Source organism: Guyanagaster necrorhizus (assembly GCF_019112545.1).
Source record: "Guyanagaster necrorhizus MCA 3950 unplaced genomic scaffold BT62scaffold_5, whole genome shotgun sequence".
In the NCBI taxonomy this organism is placed as follows: domain Eukaryota; kingdom Fungi; phylum Basidiomycota; class Agaricomycetes; order Agaricales; family Physalacriaceae; genus Guyanagaster; species Guyanagaster necrorhizus.
The window spans coordinates 1,567,101-1,588,673 of record NW_025064884.1 but is presented as its reverse complement, the minus strand read 5'-3'; the positions used below and the strand labels follow the sequence as shown (position 1 = coordinate 1,588,673).

The following is a 21,573-nucleotide window of genomic DNA, read 5'->3' as shown; positions in this document are numbered from 1 at the left end:
ATTGATCCCTAACGCCAATGCGAACCTCGATTGCAAAACCTATCCCCTCGGTGCCCAGGAACAATTGGAACTAGACAAATTCCTGAATGAGAACCTATCCTCGGGACGGATCCGGCCATCAAAATCCCCCATGGCCTCCCCCTTCTTCTTCATAAAAAAGAAGGACGGAAAACTCCGACCCATGCAGGACTATCGCAAACTGAACGAAATGACCATCAAAAACTGATACCCATTGCCGTTGATTTCAGAGCTAATGGACAAACTCCGAGGGGCCAAGTACTATACAAAACTTGACGTCCGCTGGGGATACAACAATATCCGGATCAAAGAAGGAGATGAATGGAAGGCTGCGTTCAGAACCAATCAAGGGTTGTTCGAACCCACCATCATGTTCTTCGGCCTGACGAATTCCCTGGCTACCTTCCAGTGGATGATGAATGACATATTCAAGGATCTCATTGCCACCAGGAAGGTTACCATTTATCTTGATGATATCCTCATAATGTCCAAGACCAAAGAGGAGCATCGCAACCTGGTCCGACGAGTACTCGCCCTTATGAGGAAGCACAAACTATTCCTCAAAGCCAAAAAATGCGAGTTTGAGGTCTTGGAAACCGAGTATCTTGGGGTAATCATCAGCGAAGGGAGTATTCACATGGATCCAATAAAAGTTGCAGGGGTAGTGGACTGGCCAACCCCTGCTAAGAAAAAGGAACTACAATCCTTTCTTGGCTTTACCAACTTTTACAGGCGTTTTATATGAGACTATAGCAAAATTGTCCGCCCCATGACACAACTCACGGGGAACGCCCCTTGGAAATGGGGAACCCCGCAACAACTCACGTTCGAAGACCTGAAGCGGTGACTGACAGAAGATGTAATACTCGCCATACCATCCCAAGAAGGGAAATTTTGAGTAGAGGCCGATTCCAGTGAAGGAGCCATAGGCGCCGTGTTATCCCAGGAGCAGGAGGGGAAATGGCGCCCAGTCGCCTTCCTTTCAAAGGCATTGACCGTGACCGAGAGGAACTACGAAATTTATAACAAGGAACTACTTGCCATAATGCTCGCCCTCGAAGAGTGGCGACACTACTTAATCAGGGCAGTCCACACTTTCGAGATCTGGACGGACCACCAGAACCTCTGGTATTTCTGTCAGCCCCAGAAACTGAATCGGTGCCAAGCCCGATGGGTCACCGAGCTCACCCAGTACCAATATATGCTCCATCATAAAGCCGGGGTTGCCAATAAAAAAGCCGACCTCCTCTCTCATCGTGCAGACCACGATCAAGGAGGGAGCAACAACGACGGAGTCACTATTCTACGACCCGAACACTTCTGAGCATTAATAATGCCAACGGAGGAGGAAATGCACGAGTGCATCAAAAGCGCGACACGGGACACACACCAGTGGGATCAGAGGATCGCCACCTCGCTCAACCACGAACAAGGACTGACAAAGGAAGGCGGGATGATCCATTACGATGGAAGAATTTATGTCCCATGAATTCAATGTCTACGTGGAGATATCATAGCGACGTGCCACGACCATGCCACGGCAGGACACCCTGGCATCGCCAAGACAAAGGAACTCGTCCTGCGAAATTATTGGTGGCCTAAACTTGGCAACGACATCACCACATATGTCAAAGCTTGTGAAACCTGCCAAAGGGGAAAAGCTTCCACACTACCCTGATCAGCACCCCTGCACCCGAACGAAGTACCAACACAACCATGGACCCACATTTCTGTGGACATGATCATCGGGTTACCGGATTGCAACAGCTATGATGCAATCCTTGTAATCGTTGACCGCTTCTCAAAGACGATCATACCGGTTGCATGCTCTATGGAGCTAACCTCGGAGGGATGGGCAAAGATATTGCGAGATGAAGTGTATGCCAAATACGGGATGCCGCAAGTGGTCATCTCTGACCGGGGACCACAATTCATCTCAAGGTTTCTCGACGACCTATACAAATTACTTCAAATAAAGCAAAACGCATCCACCACCTACCATCCACAAACTGATGGACAAACCGAGCGGGCAAACCAAGAAGTTGAGAAGTACCTTCGACTGTTTATCAACTATCGACAGGATGACTGGGTTGAATGGCTAGCACTCGCAGCCTTTCAACACAATAACAGGGTACATTCCGCAATGGGCTTCACACCCTTCTTTGTCAACTACGGCCGACACCCACACGTCGCCCAAACGCTTCATCACAAAACAACGACTCCCACTTCCACACTGTTCGCCGCAACACTGGAAAAGATCCATGCCGAAACAAAGGCCATGCTAGAAAAAACAGCAGTCACCATGAAAAAACAGCACGACAAACATCGACGCCCGGCTCATGCATACCAAACCCACGACAAAGTCTGGTTAGACATGACGAACCTCCACCTTCCCCGACCAAAACGCAAACTGGCCGACAAACGCACAGACCCTTTCCTCATCATTGCCAAGATCAGGGAATCCACCTATAAACTCAAACTGCCACCAGCCTGGAAGATCCACGATGTGTTCAATGAATCCCTTTTAACACCATATGTCGCCCCAGCCTTCCCTAATCAGGAACGACCTCCACCACCACCCCCCGACCTAATTGATGACGAGGAGCACTATGAAATCGAACAAGTGCTGAACCATAAATTACACAAAGTCAAAGCATGGGGCGGCGGTATGACCACAATGGTGGATTATCTGGTCAGCTGGAAGGGTTATGGCCCAGAATCTAACCAATGGATAAATGAAAAATACATGGACGCCGACAATGCCATACACGACTATGAACTATCCTTTAATTAAGCCATCGGGACGATGGTCTTAAGGAGGGGGTAATGTTACGATTTTTCCCCTTTTTCCCCTTTTTCCTTTGTTTTACCCCTATTTATGCTGAGTCAGAAGGCACAAGACCATGGGAAGCTTGGTCGACACAACTAACCTTCCGTCAAGTTATTATGAGTCATGTCAACGATGCACACAATCACCCTTTTATGTACAGTAACGATGCTCAAGGACAACGAGCATCATAACCACAGACACACATAATAAGCAGTAGTATAATTAGAGGACGACTGTACAGTATTTAAGGACGAATGCTCTCGCTGGGATACCCCAGCTTCGAGCTAAAGTTTATACACACTATTCTACCTCGAGTCTATACCTGACCTTGGGTCACCTCGTCCGGATATACATACAGTGAACTCAGGTGATTCCTCGAAGTGCGAAGGAACGCCTGTTTATCACATGTATTCGCTCATGTGACGCTTGGGCTTCACAGACTATGACTGCAAAATAAGATGAAATAAATCAGTATCATGTACTCTATCTATATAATAACAATACTGAATTTTATCATCAAAAGTTACTATAATTGATCACTCCATCTGACCACATTTAAGTATCATGAGTGAAAGTTACAAAAGCTGTATTGCTTTTTGCCAATAAACAAATGAGTGACAGTATGAGCATTATGCATATTTTCAATGATGATGTAGTCAAAATTGAGAATTGGCAGGTCCATGATACTGTCATATATAGTAGCTGAGCATATCACAGGAAGATGCAGCCCTAAGAGCTTGGAAGAAAACATGGTGTGAGTAGAGAGTGAGCAGCTACATGCTGTTTATAAGTGCTTCAAGAATGTTATGCACTCAAAATTTCATAATGAATAGATACTGAAAGAAAAGAGTCTTGCAGTTTTCTCTAATTTATGCTGTGATTGAGACACAGGTTTGCAGATGAAACTCAAATTTTAGATGGATAGCTCATTGGAGAGATGATCACAGTGGATCTGGGTTTAGATCACATAAGATAAGTTGTAACCATAGAGGTCAAAAATAGAGTGCACAAATAAACATCTCAGAGAGCTTGATGGAGGTGACAAGGATGCTATGGTTTCTCAATGGAGAGTGATGGTAGTCCTTTAACATGAAGAGAATATGCATGATGGAATAGGCATCTAGCCTATTCTGCAAAGGGAAGGAAGTGAAATTCTCCTCCCACAGTTGCTTAAACTCATAGTGCTTTGCTTAATCTTGTCCTGGTTATACAAATGATATTTAATGATCTGAACTTCCTTAGTCATAATATAACAGAAACATGTTCTCCAGGAAGTTCACTGGGATTGTGGCATCTAGATGCTCTCATTTTGTTGCTCAAATAATACAGTTGTGTTAAGTATTGGAGTAATCCTCAAGTCTTCAATAAATTCTTGCTTTCAGATACCAATATAGAAGAAGATCAAGGACCCTTCACTGTGGTGATGAGAACATAAGATTGGTGTGGTCTCCTGAAGGTATATCTAGAGTATATCATGATTGATCAATCAGCTTTGAGCTTTAAGATATACTCCAGAAGGTCTCCAAATAGTCTCAGATGTCTGTTAGGAATGTGCCAATTGATTGGGCTTGAGTGCACATGCAGAGACCAGCAGAGTGCATGGGCATCAATGAAGCTATTGGCAATATCACTCTTGAGTCAAGGTCCAAGGATTTGGATTGGCAGAATGGAGTTCCATCAGAGAAGTGAAGAGGAATATCTTTCAGAGTGGAATCCAACAGATGAGATAGAGAGGAGCTGAAGTGAGCACAAAGTGTAGATAGCTATCCAAGCTGATATTCAAACTGAGTATTTACAATGCTCATATGTGGTTTATATACTATTGGTAGCTAATGTTGGGATTTTGCTGGAAAGTTCTAGAAAGAGCAATCCAGCATCATGCTGAGAGTTGATGAGTAAGCTCAAGAGAGAGAGAAAGTTGTAGTAAATTCTAGATATGAGCCTGGAGAGTATAAATATAAGCTCTGTAGGAGCTGTAGAATAAGAAGTTCATTCTATCTGGCCTTACCAGCCTGGAGTCTATTCTGCATGACACCTAGGATTTCCAACAGCTAAGTCTGAGTTGGAGTCCATTGGGTTCCAGTGTCAACTATTCACTACCATGTTTGGGGTCTAGATACTAGAGTATGAAATACAAATGTGAAATAGTAATGGTAAAATGAAATTGGTGGGTAATGGAAAATGGGTGGAGTCCAGTGGGGCTTGTGTTTGAATTCATGGTTGGTCAAGGTGATGCAGAGACTGATGGCATGCACATAACAGTGTCTATGCAGCCATCACCTCAGTGCTTCTTTCCAAATACTTTATCATTTCAATTCTTCAGTGATTTAAATATTCAGGACAATTCATACTTGTACTGTAATGATATTGACAAAGTGATCATTATCAGAATATAGAAATCCATTCAGGGAGATTGGCAGAGTATGTAATCAATTGCTCAATCTTGATACCATATGTAAAAGACCAAATTTAGATGCATACTCCTCCCGAGCTGACAAGTATTCGGCTTGGCCCCATTCCGGTCCCAGCCAAATATTAGTACAAGATTAGTATATTGAGCTTTTGGAAGAAAATTGTGCTTTATAGCCATTTATTTTTCAACCTTGAATGAAGGGTTGGCATGTTCCGTTTATAAAACCGCGATGCAGTATCACGGCAACAAGTCAAACCGTCGTGGCATTGCGTCAAGAAGAGAAGAATTATTATTACTTTCCTGCACACTTGCAATGTATCTGCTTTGGATAGAGGCTCGGGGCACTTCCAAAGTATCCATTGATTTCTTCTCATGGCTCACAAGTGTAAGTATTAGTTTCCCTGTTCATAATTATTACTACGTCGATATGTACATTTTATACCTCCGACTCGCGAATCGAACACAAAGCTGGTACGCGATAGCATGCGACGATGCTAAATCCCCCTGCACTGAGAGCTGGAAATGTGCCATTTCAAGGTATTCGGGATGCCGTACCTGTTATGCGTGAGATCGAGATTGAACAATCGATTCAACACTAGATGGGCGTACCTGTTACAGACACGGCCTCGCTCCTCGGGTTCCTTGAATTCAGGATCCTATGTCACTGATGGTATAGTCAGCAGCGATAGCACAGGAAGAATGAACGACTTACGTACTTGGAATAATGGTAAGATACCTCCATCCATGCATAACTCCGCTAGCGAGATAGACGTTGCACAGAGTCTATGTATTGGCTCGAATGCTTATCAGACTAGACAAAGTCTGAACAAATCATTAGATCGGTCCCTCAGGGACCGCACATTGGGGCTGAAACACTGTATCCGGATATCACGGTAATCGAGGGCTAGTGGGTCCATAAGTTGTAGAACGGCCATACCAAGTGCCGGACGCATATGTGCGTTTCGCAACTAGGCCAACCATACAGCGAGTTGCTGAGCACGTAATGAAGAAAAAAAACACCAGGCAATGAGAATTTCAGAGTGGGAGACATGAGTCGGGGACAATTTCCTTGGCATTCAGATTGAGTCGCGTTGGACAGTCCTCGAAGTCCTCGTCCTCGGCTACACTGAAAGACCCAGGAGACGCACGAAGAGCACACCTACATCCCGGCAGTCATCCTTGATAACCCGCAATTTTCCTTTGACGATGAACAAGGTCGGCAAGACAGCGAACGAGATGCTTGGTATCTGAACGGCACTTCAGTTGTCGTTACATAGACGCCATTTTTTTGACCTTACTGGGGAAAATAGATTCCTGAAGACCATCATCGAGGCGGTCAATGGCGATTACACCTGGTCACAGTGTATGAGCGAGAACGTGGTCACGGGGAGAGCTGTTATGACGCACGTGGTTTTCGAAACTGTCATCCACAAACACCCACCTCCGACCGATTCCGATGGCTTCAAAATAATATTTGTTGCCCAGGTGATGCCTTGTAATCCTTAGATGTTCACTGTCTGAAGACGAAGAGAATGCAAGTGGCAGATTTCGTGGTAAGGATTTCGGGCGCTGGCGATATTGACTGCAAATGAGAGCGATCGTCAGCACCTTATGTACGCTCGCATTGCTCACAACATCCAACTTGCATGTCGACTTTTCGCTGCCGGATCAACCTTATTATTACACGGCATGGTGCCATCATGCACGCGGGAGCAGCACGTCTCGCAAGCGTTGACCTCACACCCACTCTACAGCCATGATTCCTGGTATTCATGTTCGACAAACTGACGGCCAGAACAGTCCAAGAATGTCTGATAATAATTCTCAGCCGGCAGCCCAACAACCAGGGGAGAATATTACATCCTATTCTTTGCGTCGACGACGACGTTCAAATCGTGGGATGATGGGTCTCCAGCATCAGGAACATATGGTCCAAGGTAGCATGTGTATATTCAACGTTTGTCGGAAGTCGCTATGAATCTCACTGGGGAAAAAGGCAGCGATCCTTTCAACTACGAATACAAGCTGTCGGAGGACAAGAAATACGAGGCTGGCTGCTAGGATCTGGAGAACATACCTCGAAGAATGTGGTGCATTCGATATCGAGATGGTGGAAGGATGGAAGGATGGACTAGATGTTCTGCTCGTCTTTGTCAGTGCTAAGGCTTTTTTTTAGAATCTCCTCCTTAACATTTGAATAGGCTGGTCTTTTCTCAGCCGTTGTTACTACTTTCGTGGTCCAGACCTCCCAGAGCCTTCAGGTTGACAGCAGTAATGTCGTTGCATCGCTTCTATTCGAGCTTGTCAACGTCCAGCGCGCGGTCGCGAATGGTTCGCCAGTGAACGATGTTCCTCGATCTGAGCTTCCCCCCTATTTGACATTTAACCCTGCGACATTCGACTGTTGGGTCAACGAACTGTGGTTCACTAGCCTTTCACTCAGTCTCACCACCGCTTTATTTTCTTTTTTAACCAAACAGTGGATTCACTAGTACATGGCCGTCCCGTCTGGCACCCCCCGAGACAGACGCCGCATGTAAGTTCCGATACATGGGACTACAGCAGTGGCATGTGGCTTTCATCATCGGAATGCTTACCGTCATCATGACAACTTCCCTTGCCGTCTTTCTTATGGGTTTAATTCTCTTTCTAGTCCCATTGCGTGTGCTGATTGCATGCGTTGTTGGTGCCATCACGTTCATATCGTTCGCCGCATATTTGGTTACAAATTTCCTCCCGGTTCTTTACCCCTCCTGCCCTTACAAAATACCCCCATCACAATACATTTTTTCTCTTTATGCCTATGTTTCTCACAACATCTCTCCGATATCCAAATATTGGGCGACATCGGCTCAAGTTCCAGAAAAGGCACCCATACGCGTGCTAGGGGAAGTTGAGCGCTCAGTTGTCGAAGCTAGTGCTGATGACACTGATGTACATGCTCTTTCATGGCTCTTTTCAATGTCATCCAACCCCAGCGTTCAGAGCATCGTTGTACAGGCCATCAGTGCTTTACCCTCGGGATCTGCGGACTCTCTAATGCGCCAAGCCGATGGAATCTCGCGCCTGTACGAGAAGACCCTTCGAGAGGTCCTCTCACAGCCTTTACAGCTAGATGATCCGTCGTAAGCAAACACATTAGATCGCCTAATACATTCATTTCTCCGCGTGGCCATAGACGATGCCTGGATTAATGTGACGCTTGCAGCATACTGCGACTTATCCCCAGAAGTTCATGCCGAACTATTGTGTGTTCAGCGCCGCTCTTAGCTCGATGCCTATGAGTTAATCGGGGTTCATCTATAAGACTCGGACTCAGATGAGCCACTTCTATTACGATCCCCTGAATACCCGGAACCGCCAGATCAGCGTTTACGTTATCTTTTGGCCGTCGGCTCCACCGGTATCGTCGAACAGCTCGACAATTTTCCATTCTTGGATAATTTTTCGACTGGGTTGTACGCAGTATAGGAGTTTATATGGCCATCGATTCACATCATTTGAATGATCACAACTGTCATGCTGTACTCAAACAACTATATGAGCTGATTTCACTGGACCAATTTGGCTATACTTCGGTGCATCAGCGTATGATCCTAATGATCTTTCTTCGATTACTTGATACTACATTCCTCCATCCTCGTTTTCTCCCCAAAGACTGGTGTACACCAACGTTAGCCACACGGTCCAGCTTGCTTTCGAGGTGTTGTAAGTAGAGAGCAGAGTAATGTACAGAGGATTAGTATTAGCCTCTCGAGAGAGAAACGTTCTACTTAAATACATTTCGTATTACTTCGAGATCTTTCTACGAGATACTAAATAAGTCCGGATCATGATCCAAGTCAGCTGCCACTGACTGGCACTGTATCTTTGAGTACGTTCTCGTACTCACTTGGGATTGCTATCCCAACACTCCCCCTCAATTCCGAGTTCCTAGAATACCTGCAGATAAATACTCATGTAATGGTCTTGGTAGGCCTTTAGTGAATATATCCGCTAAGTTCTCCTCTGATGCACAGTGCTGAACTTTGACTTCGTTTGAAGCCATGCACTCACAAATGAAGTGGTGCCATATGTCTATATGCTTCGATCGTGCATGGAATATAGGGTTCTCGGCAAATTTGATTGCTGATTGATTGTCGACAAAAATAGTCATCACTTCATAAGGTGGCAATCCTAATTCGGTTAAGAGTGCTCATAGCCAAATTACTTCCTGGGTTGTGTGTGCAAGGGCCATATATTCTGCTTCCATAGTGGATAAGACTATGGTGGGCTGTTTCTTTGAACTCCAAGTAACAGCTCCCCCTGCATAGGTACAGACATAATCAGATGTTGATCTTCTATCTGTTCTGTCTTCTCCCCAGTCTGAGTCTGAATAAGGTATCAGCTCATCTATAGTCCCTCCATATGTGATTCTGAAGTCTAGAGTTCCCTTCAGATAGCAGAAAACTTGCTTCAAGGCTGTGACATGCTCAGCAGCTGGATTCTGCACATACTTGCTTAATTCGGTGACAGCATGTGCAATGTCAGGCCGGGATCCATTGGCTGCATACATTAGTGATCCAACACCAGTATGGTAATATTGCCTGATGGCTGTGTCAACATCTCATGGGTCTTCTGTCGGAATTTTCTCTAGTCATACATTTGGGTCCATAGGCATTTTGACTGGTTTGCAGTCATTCATACCCATTCACTCAAGTACTTTGAGAATATATGCCTTCTGGGATAGAGTGATAGTGCTCTTATCCCTATTCCTGTCTATCTTCATGCCCAATATATATTGAATCTCTCCCATGTCTGTGACATTTAGCTTCTTCTTAAGCTCTTCTTTCATTTTAGATATGGTTTTATCATCTGAGGCAAGTAATGTCATGTCATCAACATGTACAGCTATGATTATGGGACCAGAACTCATTTGTCTGATGTACACACATTGATCACTGATCAATCTGATGTAACCAAGTCCCAAAAATATAGCATTTAATTTGTCATTCTAAACTCAGCCAGATTGCTTGAGTCTGTACAATGTTAATTTGAGGTGTGCTGCTTTTCCACTCCCATCTGAATATTCAGATGGCTGTGCCATGTAAATGGATTCATTGAGTTTACCATTTAAGTAAGCTCCAACAATGTCCATTCCATGAATGATTAGGTTTCTTTGAGTGGCAATTGCCATGAGTAGATGAAATGTGTCCAGCCTGACAACTGGTGCATATGTCTCAAAGAAATCAATGCCAGGTACCTGTGAAAATCCTTTTGCAACAAGTCTGGCCTTATACCTGGTGATTTTCCTATTACCATCCCTTTTCAATCTGTAAGTCCACTTGCAATCCACAAGTGATCTGTCTTTGGGTAATTCTTCCAGCTGCCATGTGCCTAGGAAAGTCAATAGATTGTATTCTTCATCCATTGCTTTCTTCCAATGATGCCAGTCTGGCCTTGTTTTGGCTTCTTCAAGGCTTAATGGCTCATCACTGAGATTGTCTGCAGTTTCCCCAATGCATGCATAGTCTATTGCAATATTTACGGCTTCCAAAGATGATTCTTCTGAGGTACACTGTTGTTCTGATATTTTCACAGCTCATACACTTGGATTATGAAGTGTCTGGTAACTCGGTTGAGTCTTTGATGCAATCTGAACTGGTTTGTCATGTGGCTCAATCACTTTCCTATGCTATATTGAGAAATTTGATTTGATCAATAACACATCAGGGGCTATTTCCCCTTTTGGTTTGGCATTTCTGGCATCCATGGAATCATCCAAAATGCCATCATTTCCATCTGAAGTCTGCTCAACTTTGCTCTCTGACTCTCCCTCAAGCAATGAAGGATGAGAGACTATATAGTCAGTGTCTATAGGCTCTGTAGTGTTGTTTTCAGGGAATATAACATTTCTTGAGGTCTGAATCTGCCTGGTTTGAGGGTTATAATATCTCCAGACCCTGGATTCATCTGTAAGACCTGTGAAAATAAATTTTCTTGACTTTGGATCCAGTTTTGACCTCTTGTTATCTTGCTGCAACACCCAGCACTTTACTCCAAATTCCTGAAGTGCCAAAATATCTGGTTTCATGCCCTGAAACACTTCTTCTGAGATTAGATCATTCTTGATAGCCCTGGTTGGTGATTGGTTCTTCAAATATGTGGCATATACCACTGCCTCGGGCCATAGAAACTTCAGTAAGTGATGTTCTTCTAGCATGGTGCATGCATGCTCCACAAGGGTCCGATTTATTCTCTCAGCAACTCTATTTTGAGATAGAGAGTATGCTGCAGTCAATTCCAACTGTATGCCATTGTCCTGGAGGTATTCCTTTACCTCTTCATTGACATATTCCTTTCCATTGTCAATTCTCATAAACTTCAGATCCTTCCCTTTGTGGACTTTGATGTATTTTTGATACTGCTGGATCTTCTTTCGAATTTCTATATCTTGCTTTGACTTCAAAAAATACAACATTGTCCTTCAGGATTTTCCATCTGTGAAGCTTATGTAATACCTTTCACCATGGATACCCTGAGTTCAGGCTGGCCCTCATAGATCTGAAAATGTCATTTCCCTTATTTCAGTATAGTCTCTTTCAGCTTCCTGTGGAAATGGCTTGGTATAATGTTTGGCTTTTATGCAAGCTATGCAATCTGTCTGAGGCTCAGCTGACTCATCTATATCCATCCCCTTGACCATTTTCTTTCTAAATAGTCTCTTTACTGATCCCATATTTAAGTGGCCTAATGTTTTGTGCCACTTTTGCCATGATCGGGCTGATTTTGTAGCATGGGCCTGGGTTATTTCTGGAACAATGATGTCAAGGCTGTACAGCTTTGATATTTTATCTCCATGGCTGATTATCTTGCCATGTGGTGAGATAATATCCATTCTGGACTCTTTGAATCTGAGTTCAAATCCAGCATCTATAATGCACCCTATCGACATAAGATTGAATGGTGCATCAGGGCAGTGGATACACTCCTTTAGTGTGACTGGAGTGATCTTTTCCCCTTCAACTATTTTAATCTTGACAGTTCCCCTTTCCAAGCCTTTGGATTTGCCTACATCAATGACTTCATGTCCTGGGGTTTCAACATAGTCAGAAAAATATAATCTATTTTTGACTATATGTCTGGTGGTGCTAGAGTCCCTTAGCCATGATACTCCTGAGAGTGAAGTAAGTGTGACATCTGTTGCACAAAATACGTAGTCATCTTCTTCTGAGTCCAATTTGGCAATATGTGCCTGAGTCTGGCCCTTTCTCTTTCCTTTTCATGACTTTCCGGAATTCTTCTTCCCATTTGGGCAATTTGTTCTGATGTGACCAGTTTCCCCACATCCGTAACATATGACTTTTGAATTGGACTTCTTGCCATGTGCTGCAAGTGTCATGGTCCAATCAGAAGTCTTTTCCTTTAGTCAGATGTCTTCCTGAAGAATTTGGGAAATCAACTTGTAAGAATCTTTCAAGTCAGCAGTATCCACTGATGAGATGAATGAATTCCATGATTCTGGGAGTGATGTAAGCAGTGTGATAGAGAAGTCCTCCTCCTTGACTTTCTGCTTAAGGGATGCCAGCTCCTCCTGATAGGACCTCAAAGTCCTAATATGCTCCTCTATGTTTTCTCCTTCTTCACACTGAGCTCTGAAGAATTTCCTTCTGACAAGGACAATTCCCATGGGTCCCCTAGACTCATACATATCTTCCAGAGCTTTCCAGGCTTCTGCCAAAGTCTTTGAACCAGCAATATATACCAGCGGGCCATCAGAAACCCGCAATCTTATTGTTGAAAGAGCCTTCCTATCACTCTTCTTCCAATCTGCCACCAGTGTCATGTCTGCCGGGGCCAGAATGCTTCCATCTGCATAATCAATCAGTCCTAAATCGGTTAGGATATCGATCATCTTGATTTTCCACGTCGGATAATTTTCCGGGCCCTTAAGGGGGTCAATTCTATACACGGACTGGCTATCCATGCGGTTCTATGTGTGTACGTAAAGTATGAAAGAGTGCGAAGTGAGTAGTGACATAAGTTCAGTTATGGCCAGGGCCCATAACCTGTTGTAAGTAGAGAGCAGAGTAATGTAACAGAGAACTAGAATTAGCCTCTCGAGAGAGAAACGTTCTACTTAAATACATTTCATATTACTTCGAGATCTTTCTACGAGATACTAAATAAGTCCGGATCATGATCCAAGTCAGCTGCCACTGACTGGCATCGTATCTTCGAGTACGTTCTCGTACTTGCTCAGGATTGCTATCCCAACACATGCGGTTCTACGTGTGTATGTAAAGTATGAAAGAGTGCGAAGTGAGTAGCAATGTAAGTTCAGTTATGGCCGGGGCCCATAACCTGTTGTAAGTAGAGAGCAGAGTAATGTACAGAGGATTAGTATTAGCCTCTCGAGAGAGAAACGTTCTACTTAAATACATTTCATATTACTTCGAGATCTTTCTACGAGATACTAAATGAGTCTGGATCACGATCCAAGTCAGCTGCCGCTGACTGGCATCGTATCTTCGAGTACGTTCTCGTACTCGCTCGGGATTGCTATCCCAACACGAGGATAATGCAGGGATAGTAGGCAACGATAAAGACGGGCTCCCTCCCACGCCAGCAGCCGAACTGGTCAATTATTTCCTTCGGTTTTCCCTGACCATGGACGAGGCCTTTTCTTATTTTATTGACCACCGTTTCTTCAGTCTGCCCCAGCTCGATGACCCATGTTATGCGCCCAGTATCTCTCACGAGTGGCTATCAGAAATTATAGACGCTTTTGTCATTGCCGCGACATCTGGCAAACTTAATTCTGTGACTCGCGAGGAAGTTTTGGAGTATCTGCATCAGGACAAAACTCTTTTCGCTGTTTGCGCTATTCTCGTTATGAAGTGCAAACACGAGACATTTTATTGTCTCACACTCATTCGTCCCAAAGATCCAGCGTGGTCTCAATGTTTCCGTAAAATTCAGCAGATAGAAGTTTTGAACATGCCCAAGAGGGAGTTCCATTTACAGCTCGAAGATTTCCTTGACTTCCTCATCGGCGGAGGTGACGTGAAGGCACTGGGAAGGGGTCCCTTCAGAGGAACTGAATCCACCCCGTCGCAAGCGCACGCGCTGGTGGAAGATGATGTTAGTCAACCAAAATATTCAGGGTCAATGGCAGAGTTCCTATCAATGCTATTGCCCAAGACCATATAATGAAGCTTCCTTGTAGTCGGCATTTGGGGCTTCAAAGCGAGTCGCGAATGCCTTGTCCATGTCGTAAAGGCCAGTCTGGCTGTAAACCCCCGTCCTATGAGAGCATACTCGAGCTAGACCAAAGAAAACGGGAATTTGCTTCACCCCGTTCGTCCGATAACATGTCGGAAGACTCCACGCCCTTGTCAATGAAAATGTTCGTACGTTCTCATTATAAGGAGCTAAGTGAGTTCATACCGACAACGTATCTTTGTGATCGTTTTATGTTGACATATATCTAAATGTAGTGCTTCTCTTCCTCCGTCGAGCCTTTTTCACGCAAGTGCAATGGCGTAATTACCGGAAAAGTCACTGGCATGGAAGCAGAAATGTCTAGTATCAGTAGTGAACGTTAACTGAAGTGTGACAATTGCGGATAACATGAAATGAACACTTGGCGACGGCGGACCACCTTCTGTTGCACTTTAAGATGTCGAGATCAATTGACGAGCCCCAAAATGCACCTAATGTTCTCGTCACTAAAACAATTGCTTCCTTCTGTTTCTGCTTGCCACGATTTAACACATTTAATCTGCCCTTATCAAATCTGCCGCCCGCTCTGCAAATGCATACACCGCCGCTTGCGTATGCCCCGCAGGTATAAATGGCTATCACCACAAATCAGCAACTCAAACCCACCAAAACCCAAAATCGCTCACCAAAACCGACGCATCCACGATCCTCACTCCCACAGCCTTCTTGAGCTTCAAATCTGGATCGACGACTCCCCAAGGCGCGTTGCGCGGTGACATACTGGCAGTGCTAACCGGATGATTCGTCGTCACAGCCCCATTTCGTATGCCCCCTTCTAGATCCGTGATATTCGTCGCGAGCCCTAGGATATAATCCTCCCATACAGGCGCAGTGGCGAACTTAATAGCACCCTGGACGGCCTGCTGCATGACCGTCATGTCCTGAGGGTGCGAGAAAAAGTTGGGGTTGATGACCGGTGGCGCGAGGGGGTCGGTGCTGTTAATGGTAACGTTGCCACCTTCACAAACGGGAATCAACCATAGGATAAAGAAGAGTGACATGACGTACGAGATAGTGGACATACCACAACAGTCGAAACTGTCATATAGTCTCCAGTGGTCGGGATGGGACCGCTAGGTATACCGCCCTGCATGTATAAATTCAGCACACACAACCACTCTGTGCATCCCAGACCCACCGAGAAAATCAACTCATAGCTCCCCGTCCTCCTTCCCGCACATGGCTCTTTTTTCAATACCCCTTCTCCAACACGGAAGAACCCCAAATGATTCGAAAACGTATTGGCTACGAACCCGGTTCGGTTTACTTGCCATTCCTCCAGAGCCTCAGCTTGGAACGTCTCGTTCCTCCAGTACACGTTCTCGAGTGTGTTCGTGTCGTTGACCGTCCACGCAAGGTTCCACATGGGGTGATCTGTCAGGTTCTTCCCGACGTCGGGAAGGTGCACGGTCGAGGAAATGCCCAGCGCAGAGAGTTCATCGGCATCCCCGACACCCGAGTTGAGCAAGATGTGAGGTGTACCCAAGGACCCAGCTGATAAGATGATTTCTTTGAGTTTAGGAGGAGAAAGGGTTTGGATTGTCGCTGGATCCTCCATTAGTAAAACAATTAATTTTTCCAAAAACGTAGTGAGCCTGACCTCCAGCATCCTGGGTGAACTCGACAGCGTTAAATAGTGGTAAGCCGTCTGAGTTCGAATCATTCAGTGAAAGTATTCGGGTTACGTATGCATGGACAAGCACATGCAGATTTTCCCTGTCGACGTACCCAGGACCGAGATACGCCGTCTCCGAAGTACTCCTCGTCCCGTTCCCGATACTCTTTTGATGCCAGCCTGCCATGATCAACGAGATCAGTCCAAGACACACCCATTGACTTCAATCGCACTCACCAATACCCAGATGATATCCAGAATTGAGATCTAGATTGAACGGAAACTCATCCGGGAGCTCCCCTGTAACTTGGATGACCCGTTCATCAATAGTACGTGGGTATCCGGGGAGTGAGACGGAGTTCATCCCATCAAAGTTATGCACTATAGGATTGAATTGACCGGTGGTATTGTGATGGTCCGCAGGGGCGACGAAGCGTTCAGTCTATGAACATCCACAAAAGTTAGTGTAACCCGAGATAAGTTTGACAAATTCGACCTTTAGAATATATGGCCGCATCTTGTTCCACCCCCACCCCTGGTCCCCAGTAACACCAGCGTATCGATCATAGTCCTCCGACGAACCACGCGTGTATGTCATATAATCTAAAAACATATGAGCTCCCACCGACAGGAAAACAAGAATGGACAGCACTCACTAACGGCGCTACTCCCACCCAATCCAAATCCTCTCACATACGGAATAGACCGTCCATTCAAGCCGGACTGGGATGTGGTGGTAAAATTCCAGTCTAATAGTGTGTTAGGCGTCGCCTCCGTGCAGAAGAACGGCACCTGAGAAAGCAGGACATCAGCGGTCCTGCGAACCATATGAGCTTAATGTATGAGAAAGAAGAAAGAATAGCGCACGATTGCCCCGCTTCAAGGACGAGCACCGACGTGTTCTTTTGTTCTGTCAAACGATTGGCGAGGACGTTTCCTGCCGTTCCGCCTGCGAGTAAGACGGTGAGCGGTGTATAGTAGGTACTCGACGAGAGGTACATACCCCCTACAATAATATAATCAAAGTCCTGTGTCGGGACGTCCGAGAGTCTTTCGTAGATCGTTGCTGAACATATAGATGCTAGGAAGAGAAGCTGTAAAAACATCTTTTGGAGAGAAACACCAGGTACAGGCGTGCTTTTAAAGAATACAATGTCTGAATTGGCGCAGCAAATGGATGCCAAAAGAGGTGGTCATGATGAGAGTGAGCGCCGGGCTTTGGCAGTGAATGCTAAGATTGGAGTTGTGACCGACGTTTATGATGCCTTGGCGTACTATGCGGATTTCGTGTGGATATGTTGGACTGGCAAGGAACGGCGACATGAAACGGTGAGGGCGGAGGCACTCCAAAGGGGATTGATTTCCATGTGAACTGGGCGCTCCCATTTGTGAAAAACAAAGATTTTCCGGTCTGCCGTCGTTTGGGTTGTCATATGAATCCTCTTACGTGTTTTCTCGCTTCCGAAGGGATTTCGGAGTATATAAGCCTGTATATTTCGTCGTTAGCCCTCATGTCGCGAGTGACAAGGAAGTAACCTTGTGCTCAGCCTTGCAATTCTAACACCATTTCCCAATAAAAGCGGTCTTCATCTACACGTAGACTACCCGGTACAAGCAGACGAGTGGTCCCGCAGTCCAAGGCACAGCTGCGGTACTTATATCCTCTGGTATCCGAGATCACCGTGCCGATGGTCATATATCATATCGGAGAACGGAATGGGGGATCGCTATATGCACATCCACAACTCAATGGGAGCCCGGAAACCCAGCGCGGGTATCAAGGCCTGGCAAAAAAAGAGCACTAGAAATGTAATCCCCGGACATGATCGAGGGGAGGTGGCGCGCTAACCCGGGGGAGCTGGTCCCCCTGTTTCACAAGCGCTAAAGGCAACATCCACATTGAGGGAAGCGATGATACGAGGGAAAGAGCTCTGAAAACTGAAACTTGAGGTGGAAACCGTATGAGCATGAGCAGGTTTCGATACAATAACTTCCTTGAAAGATAATCAATGCCAACTGCATTCACATGAAGAAAATCCAAGCTAACTAACACCTCTTTGATGATCTGTTTGCACATAGATATAGGAAACTTGTTCGGCAATGTCCTTCATGTCAGCTCTTCTAAAGACATGAACTTCAAGAACGAGGCAGCTATGAGTACCCAAGGGTGCTCACCAAATTCGATTTTGTACATGGGGTCGAAATTTTATTCTCAGGCATCGAAGGGGTGCCCACCCAACCACGTGATCGACAATGACGCAATCAATTTCATGACTAAGCCATATGACCCTTTCCGGCAGTTTCATTGCAACCTCCCCTTCACATTGCAACCTTAATCCCTCTGAACTCGACAGGCATCACACACCCAATTCTTGGGCACTCGACTCCTACCCAAACAGGATAGATGGAACTTAATCAACAGTCAGTCCCTGTGTAAGGAATAATGGGCCAATCACTTATCCATCTTGCCTCACATCTATGATTGTGTTAAAGACAAGTGGCAAGGCCTATTTTGGGTGGGAAAGTTGAACTTGAACCTAGTACTCTAATTTGGAAATCTGGTGTCTAAATTAATATTTGCTACTAATACTACATAATTTAATATAGATATGTTATTATTCTATGCTCCAAATATACAACATTATAGCAAAAAAATAGGGATTCTCATAAAAACTTTTTTCAGACCTTCCAAAGTGAACCAACAATTCTATCAGCTGTGCCAAGCTGACATTCCCAAGCATCCTTGTGAGTATCAAAAGAACTAGCAAGAGAGAAGTGGTTAAGCATGTGGATTACATGCTGCTATTCTGTCAAAAGACTGAGGTACTATAGAATGAAAAAATATCCTAAAGCATGGCTGTGATTGTGCTACTGAATATGAACTTAAATAGTGACAATCTGGAAAGTCCAATAGAGGTATTGATTGAACCTCTCAACACACTCTCTGAAGTTGACACCCATCATGATCAAACTCTAGTGAATCCCATACATCATAAGAGATCTGTCACATGTGGTTTGGAAATTGTCCTTGTGAAGATGTCCACAAGGTTGTCTTCAGATGGAATATACTTGATATCAAGGTCCTTGAGTTGTACAGCCTCTCAAATCAAATGATAATCCAATGCAAAGTGTTTTGATTTCTCATGACCCTTGGTTGACTTTATGAGATCAATAGTGCTGTTGTTATCACACTAAATTATATAAAGTTGACTCTTCTCAATCTCTAGTTCATCTAAGAAAGACTTCATTCATATTGACTGTCATTCTCTATAGACTGAAGCAATATATTCAGCTTCTGTTATTAATAGTGCCACTCTCTTTTATGCATGACTACTCTATGAAATGAGTCCTTCTGCCATTTGAAAAACATACCCCATTGTGGATTTCTCAGTGATACAGTCATTTCTACATGATGAATCTATGTATCCAACTGGTGTTAATCTATCATCCACTTTAGTGTTTTGTACATGATTTTATACTGCATTATTCTCTTGAGATAGGCTAGTACATGCATTGCTCTATTCCAATAGATGAGTTGAAGGTCTGAAGTGAAGTGTTAGAGGTAGTTCATAGCAAAAGCAATGTCTGGGTGAGTCTTATTGGTGATATGAGTTAAGAACCCTTATATAACTTTGTAATCCTTGTGTTCCATAAACTCTGTGTCAAACACTGGAATAGGCCTTGATTGAATGTCAAGGACAGCTAGCATTCCAACTGGTAAGAGAGTAGCTTTTGATTTGCATTCAAGCATGCTGAATCACTCTAGAGTCTTCATTATGAGGTTTTTTTGATGTGATGAGATTGATCCAGCATTATTGTCAAACTCTAATACTATCTTCAGCATGTTGTTATGTCTGCCTATATCTTTGATGTCATATACCTATCCAATTTCTTTCCTCATTAACTCTCTCTCAGCCTTAGATGAAGAGGCACCAGAAACATTGTCAGTGTATATGCATGTAATAGTTTGTTCTCTCTCATATTTTATTAGCCATGTATATGAATCTGCATGAGATTGAATGTGTTTAAGTGTGAATGTCTTATTCAACTTATGAAACCATGCATTACAAGCATCCATTGTTCCATATATTGCATGACATATTCTGAGTGTCATGATTTTGGCCTCTAAATCATGTCCAGCCAAAGCTTGGTTTGAGACACTAAGATATGGCTTGGTTGAGATCACCAAGACTTTTTTATACAGTATTTAAGTCAGTAGTGTATAGTGATATACTCTAGTCTCAAGCTAAAGTCAATATATGATGATGAGCCTCCAGACTTTGTATGCTCATAAAATTCACAGATCTATAATAATTCAAGCAATATTTCACTTCTTTCACAAGGCCTATACTAACACTTACAAATCCTCCTCTCAAATCTTATTCAAACAATCCCAAATACATTCAGAATTGATATTATAGGCATTCCAGATCACTTAGAATACCTTTGAATGACTTGGATATTATTATGCAATCCAAATAACAAGTTAGCAAACCTATAATTCACTAATAAGCCTCTAGACTCTTAAACCAATCATTGCAAGTCTAATGCAAGTACTTTCATTGTGAACTTTTTATTTTTCAAACTTTTCAGAGAATGCAAACTGTTTCTGGCATGCAAACTTTTTATATATGAAGTTTTTACATTGCACATAAGCTTTTATAGCATGTGAACTTTCTGCTTTAATAATAAGTGTTATAAGCACAGTCAGGCACCACAATACCTAATCATATAGGACATATATCATTATTAGTATATATATGACACTCTAATATGATCCACAAGATCTATTGCAACATGTATATAAGGCTGATTGCAGATATCTAAGCTTTTTACAGCTAGCATATAGAAGACTAGTAGGCTGCAGAAGACTAACCATGTGGTTGGTTAGATCTTTGTAAGGAATATTAGGAGAACTATTGTACTATTAGCTACATGAACTTTTAAATATGCTATGTTTACTATAAGCCTCGCAGCCTTGAAGGCTTCACATAATAAAAAGTTCACTATGCTCACTAAGCATAGTACTACAGTTACAAATGCTGTTTAATATAGCATACTTAAGATTAATAAGAGAATAGTATAAGTAGTGTACTATACAATAGAAAAGGAGGAGGAACACCCTACACACAAGCCATACAGAGACTACTCAACATCTGTACTAAACTGTACATCTGTGCAACATCCCTCTAATAGAATCAGTTACACAGACCACATATAGATCAATACTTCTTGACTGAGAGCACTATAGCATCTCAACAACCTTGTGCCTCACCTGGAGATTTGCATATAACACTAGTAAACTTATTAATTTATGAATTATTGACTTGTCCTGCTTTCTTTCCAAAATCATAAAAGAGATTCACTGCTCTTACATGCTATTCTTGCATTTCCTAGATCTAACAGAAGATCTTAAAGGGTAACTATAGATAG

At 43.8% G+C, this 21,573-nt stretch overlaps 5 protein-coding genes across 5 annotated transcripts; 3 read left to right on the top strand and 2 right to left on the bottom strand.

Annotated features, from left to right (window-relative positions):
• The first annotated feature begins 6,681 nt into the window (after window positions 1-6,681).
• Window positions 6,682-7,922, top strand: BT62DRAFT_1050214 (uncharacterized protein). The gene is made up of 3 exons (XM_043178515.1): window positions 6,682-7,198; window positions 7,262-7,413; window positions 7,463-7,922. Exons 1-3 carry the CDS (start codon window positions 7,018-7,020, stop codon window positions 7,751-7,753), a joined length of 624 nt encoding a protein of 207 aa, XP_043043507.1. The 5' UTR covers window positions 6,682-7,017; the 3' UTR covers window positions 7,754-7,922.
• BT62DRAFT_619217 (uncharacterized protein) lies at window positions 7,439-8,421 on the top strand. Its single transcript, XM_043181626.1, has one exon. The coding sequence runs from the start codon at window positions 7,812-7,814 to the stop codon at window positions 8,388-8,390; it is 579 nt and encodes a 192-aa protein (XP_043043506.1). The 5' UTR covers window positions 7,439-7,811; the 3' UTR covers window positions 8,391-8,421.
• Window positions 8,422-13,720: 5,299 nt separating this feature from the next.
• BT62DRAFT_1002332 (uncharacterized protein) lies at window positions 13,721-14,520 on the top strand (the record flags this gene model as incomplete). Its single annotated transcript, XM_043176839.1, has 3 exons — window positions 13,721-13,775; window positions 13,828-14,384; window positions 14,470-14,520. The coding sequence occupies 3 exons, from the start codon at window positions 13,721-13,723 to the stop codon at window positions 14,518-14,520; spliced, it is 663 nt and encodes a 220-aa protein (XP_043043505.1).
• A 499-nt stretch (window positions 14,521-15,019) lies between these two features.
• BT62DRAFT_1002331 (aryl-alcohol-oxidase from pleurotus Eryingii) lies at window positions 15,020-17,246 on the bottom strand (the record flags this gene model as incomplete). Its single annotated transcript, XM_043176838.1, has 10 exons — window positions 15,020-15,100; window positions 15,152-15,483; window positions 15,534-15,612; window positions 15,664-16,070; window positions 16,126-16,320; window positions 16,378-16,582; window positions 16,637-16,743; window positions 16,797-16,957; window positions 17,008-17,089; window positions 17,144-17,246. 10 exons carry the CDS (start codon window positions 17,244-17,246, stop codon window positions 15,020-15,022), a joined length of 1,752 nt encoding a protein of 583 aa, XP_043043504.1.
• A 511-nt stretch (window positions 17,247-17,757) lies between these two features.
• On the bottom strand, window positions 17,758-18,285 carry BT62DRAFT_619116 (uncharacterized protein). The gene is made up of 2 exons (XM_043181625.1): window positions 18,192-18,285; window positions 17,758-18,130 (listed from the first exon to the last, which is right to left on the bottom strand). The coding sequence occupies exons 1-2, from the start codon at window positions 18,249-18,251 to the stop codon at window positions 17,942-17,944; spliced, it is 249 nt and encodes an 82-aa protein (XP_043043503.1). The 5' UTR covers window positions 18,252-18,285; the 3' UTR covers window positions 17,758-17,941.
• Window positions 18,286-21,573: the final 3,288 nt, after the last annotated feature.

Bases quoted from the DNA above. Each gene is read 5' to 3' on its own strand.
- BT62DRAFT_1050214 (XM_043178515.1), top strand. From the start codon at position 7,018: ATGATTCCTGGTATTCATGTTCGACAAACTGACGGCCAGAACAGTCCA. The intron at 7,199-7,261 runs GTAGCATGTGTA...GGAAAAAGGCAG, and splicing joins TCAGGAACATATGGTCCAAG to CGATCCTTTCAACTACGAAT. The intron at 7,414-7,462 runs GTCAGTGCTAAG...ACATTTGAATAG, and splicing joins TAGATGTTCTGCTCGTCTTT to GCTGGTCTTTTCTCAGCCGT.
- BT62DRAFT_619217 (XM_043181626.1), top strand. From the start codon at position 7,812: ATGGGACTACAGCAGTGGCATGTGGCTTTCATCATCGGAATGCTTACC.
- BT62DRAFT_619116 (XM_043181625.1), bottom strand. From the start codon at position 18,251: ATGAAGGACATTGCCGAACAAGTTTCCTATATCTATGTGCAAACAGAT. The intron at 18,131-18,191 runs GTTAGTTAGCTT...CTTTCAAGGAAG, and splicing joins AAACAGATCATCAAAGAGGT to TTATTGTATCGAAACCTGCT.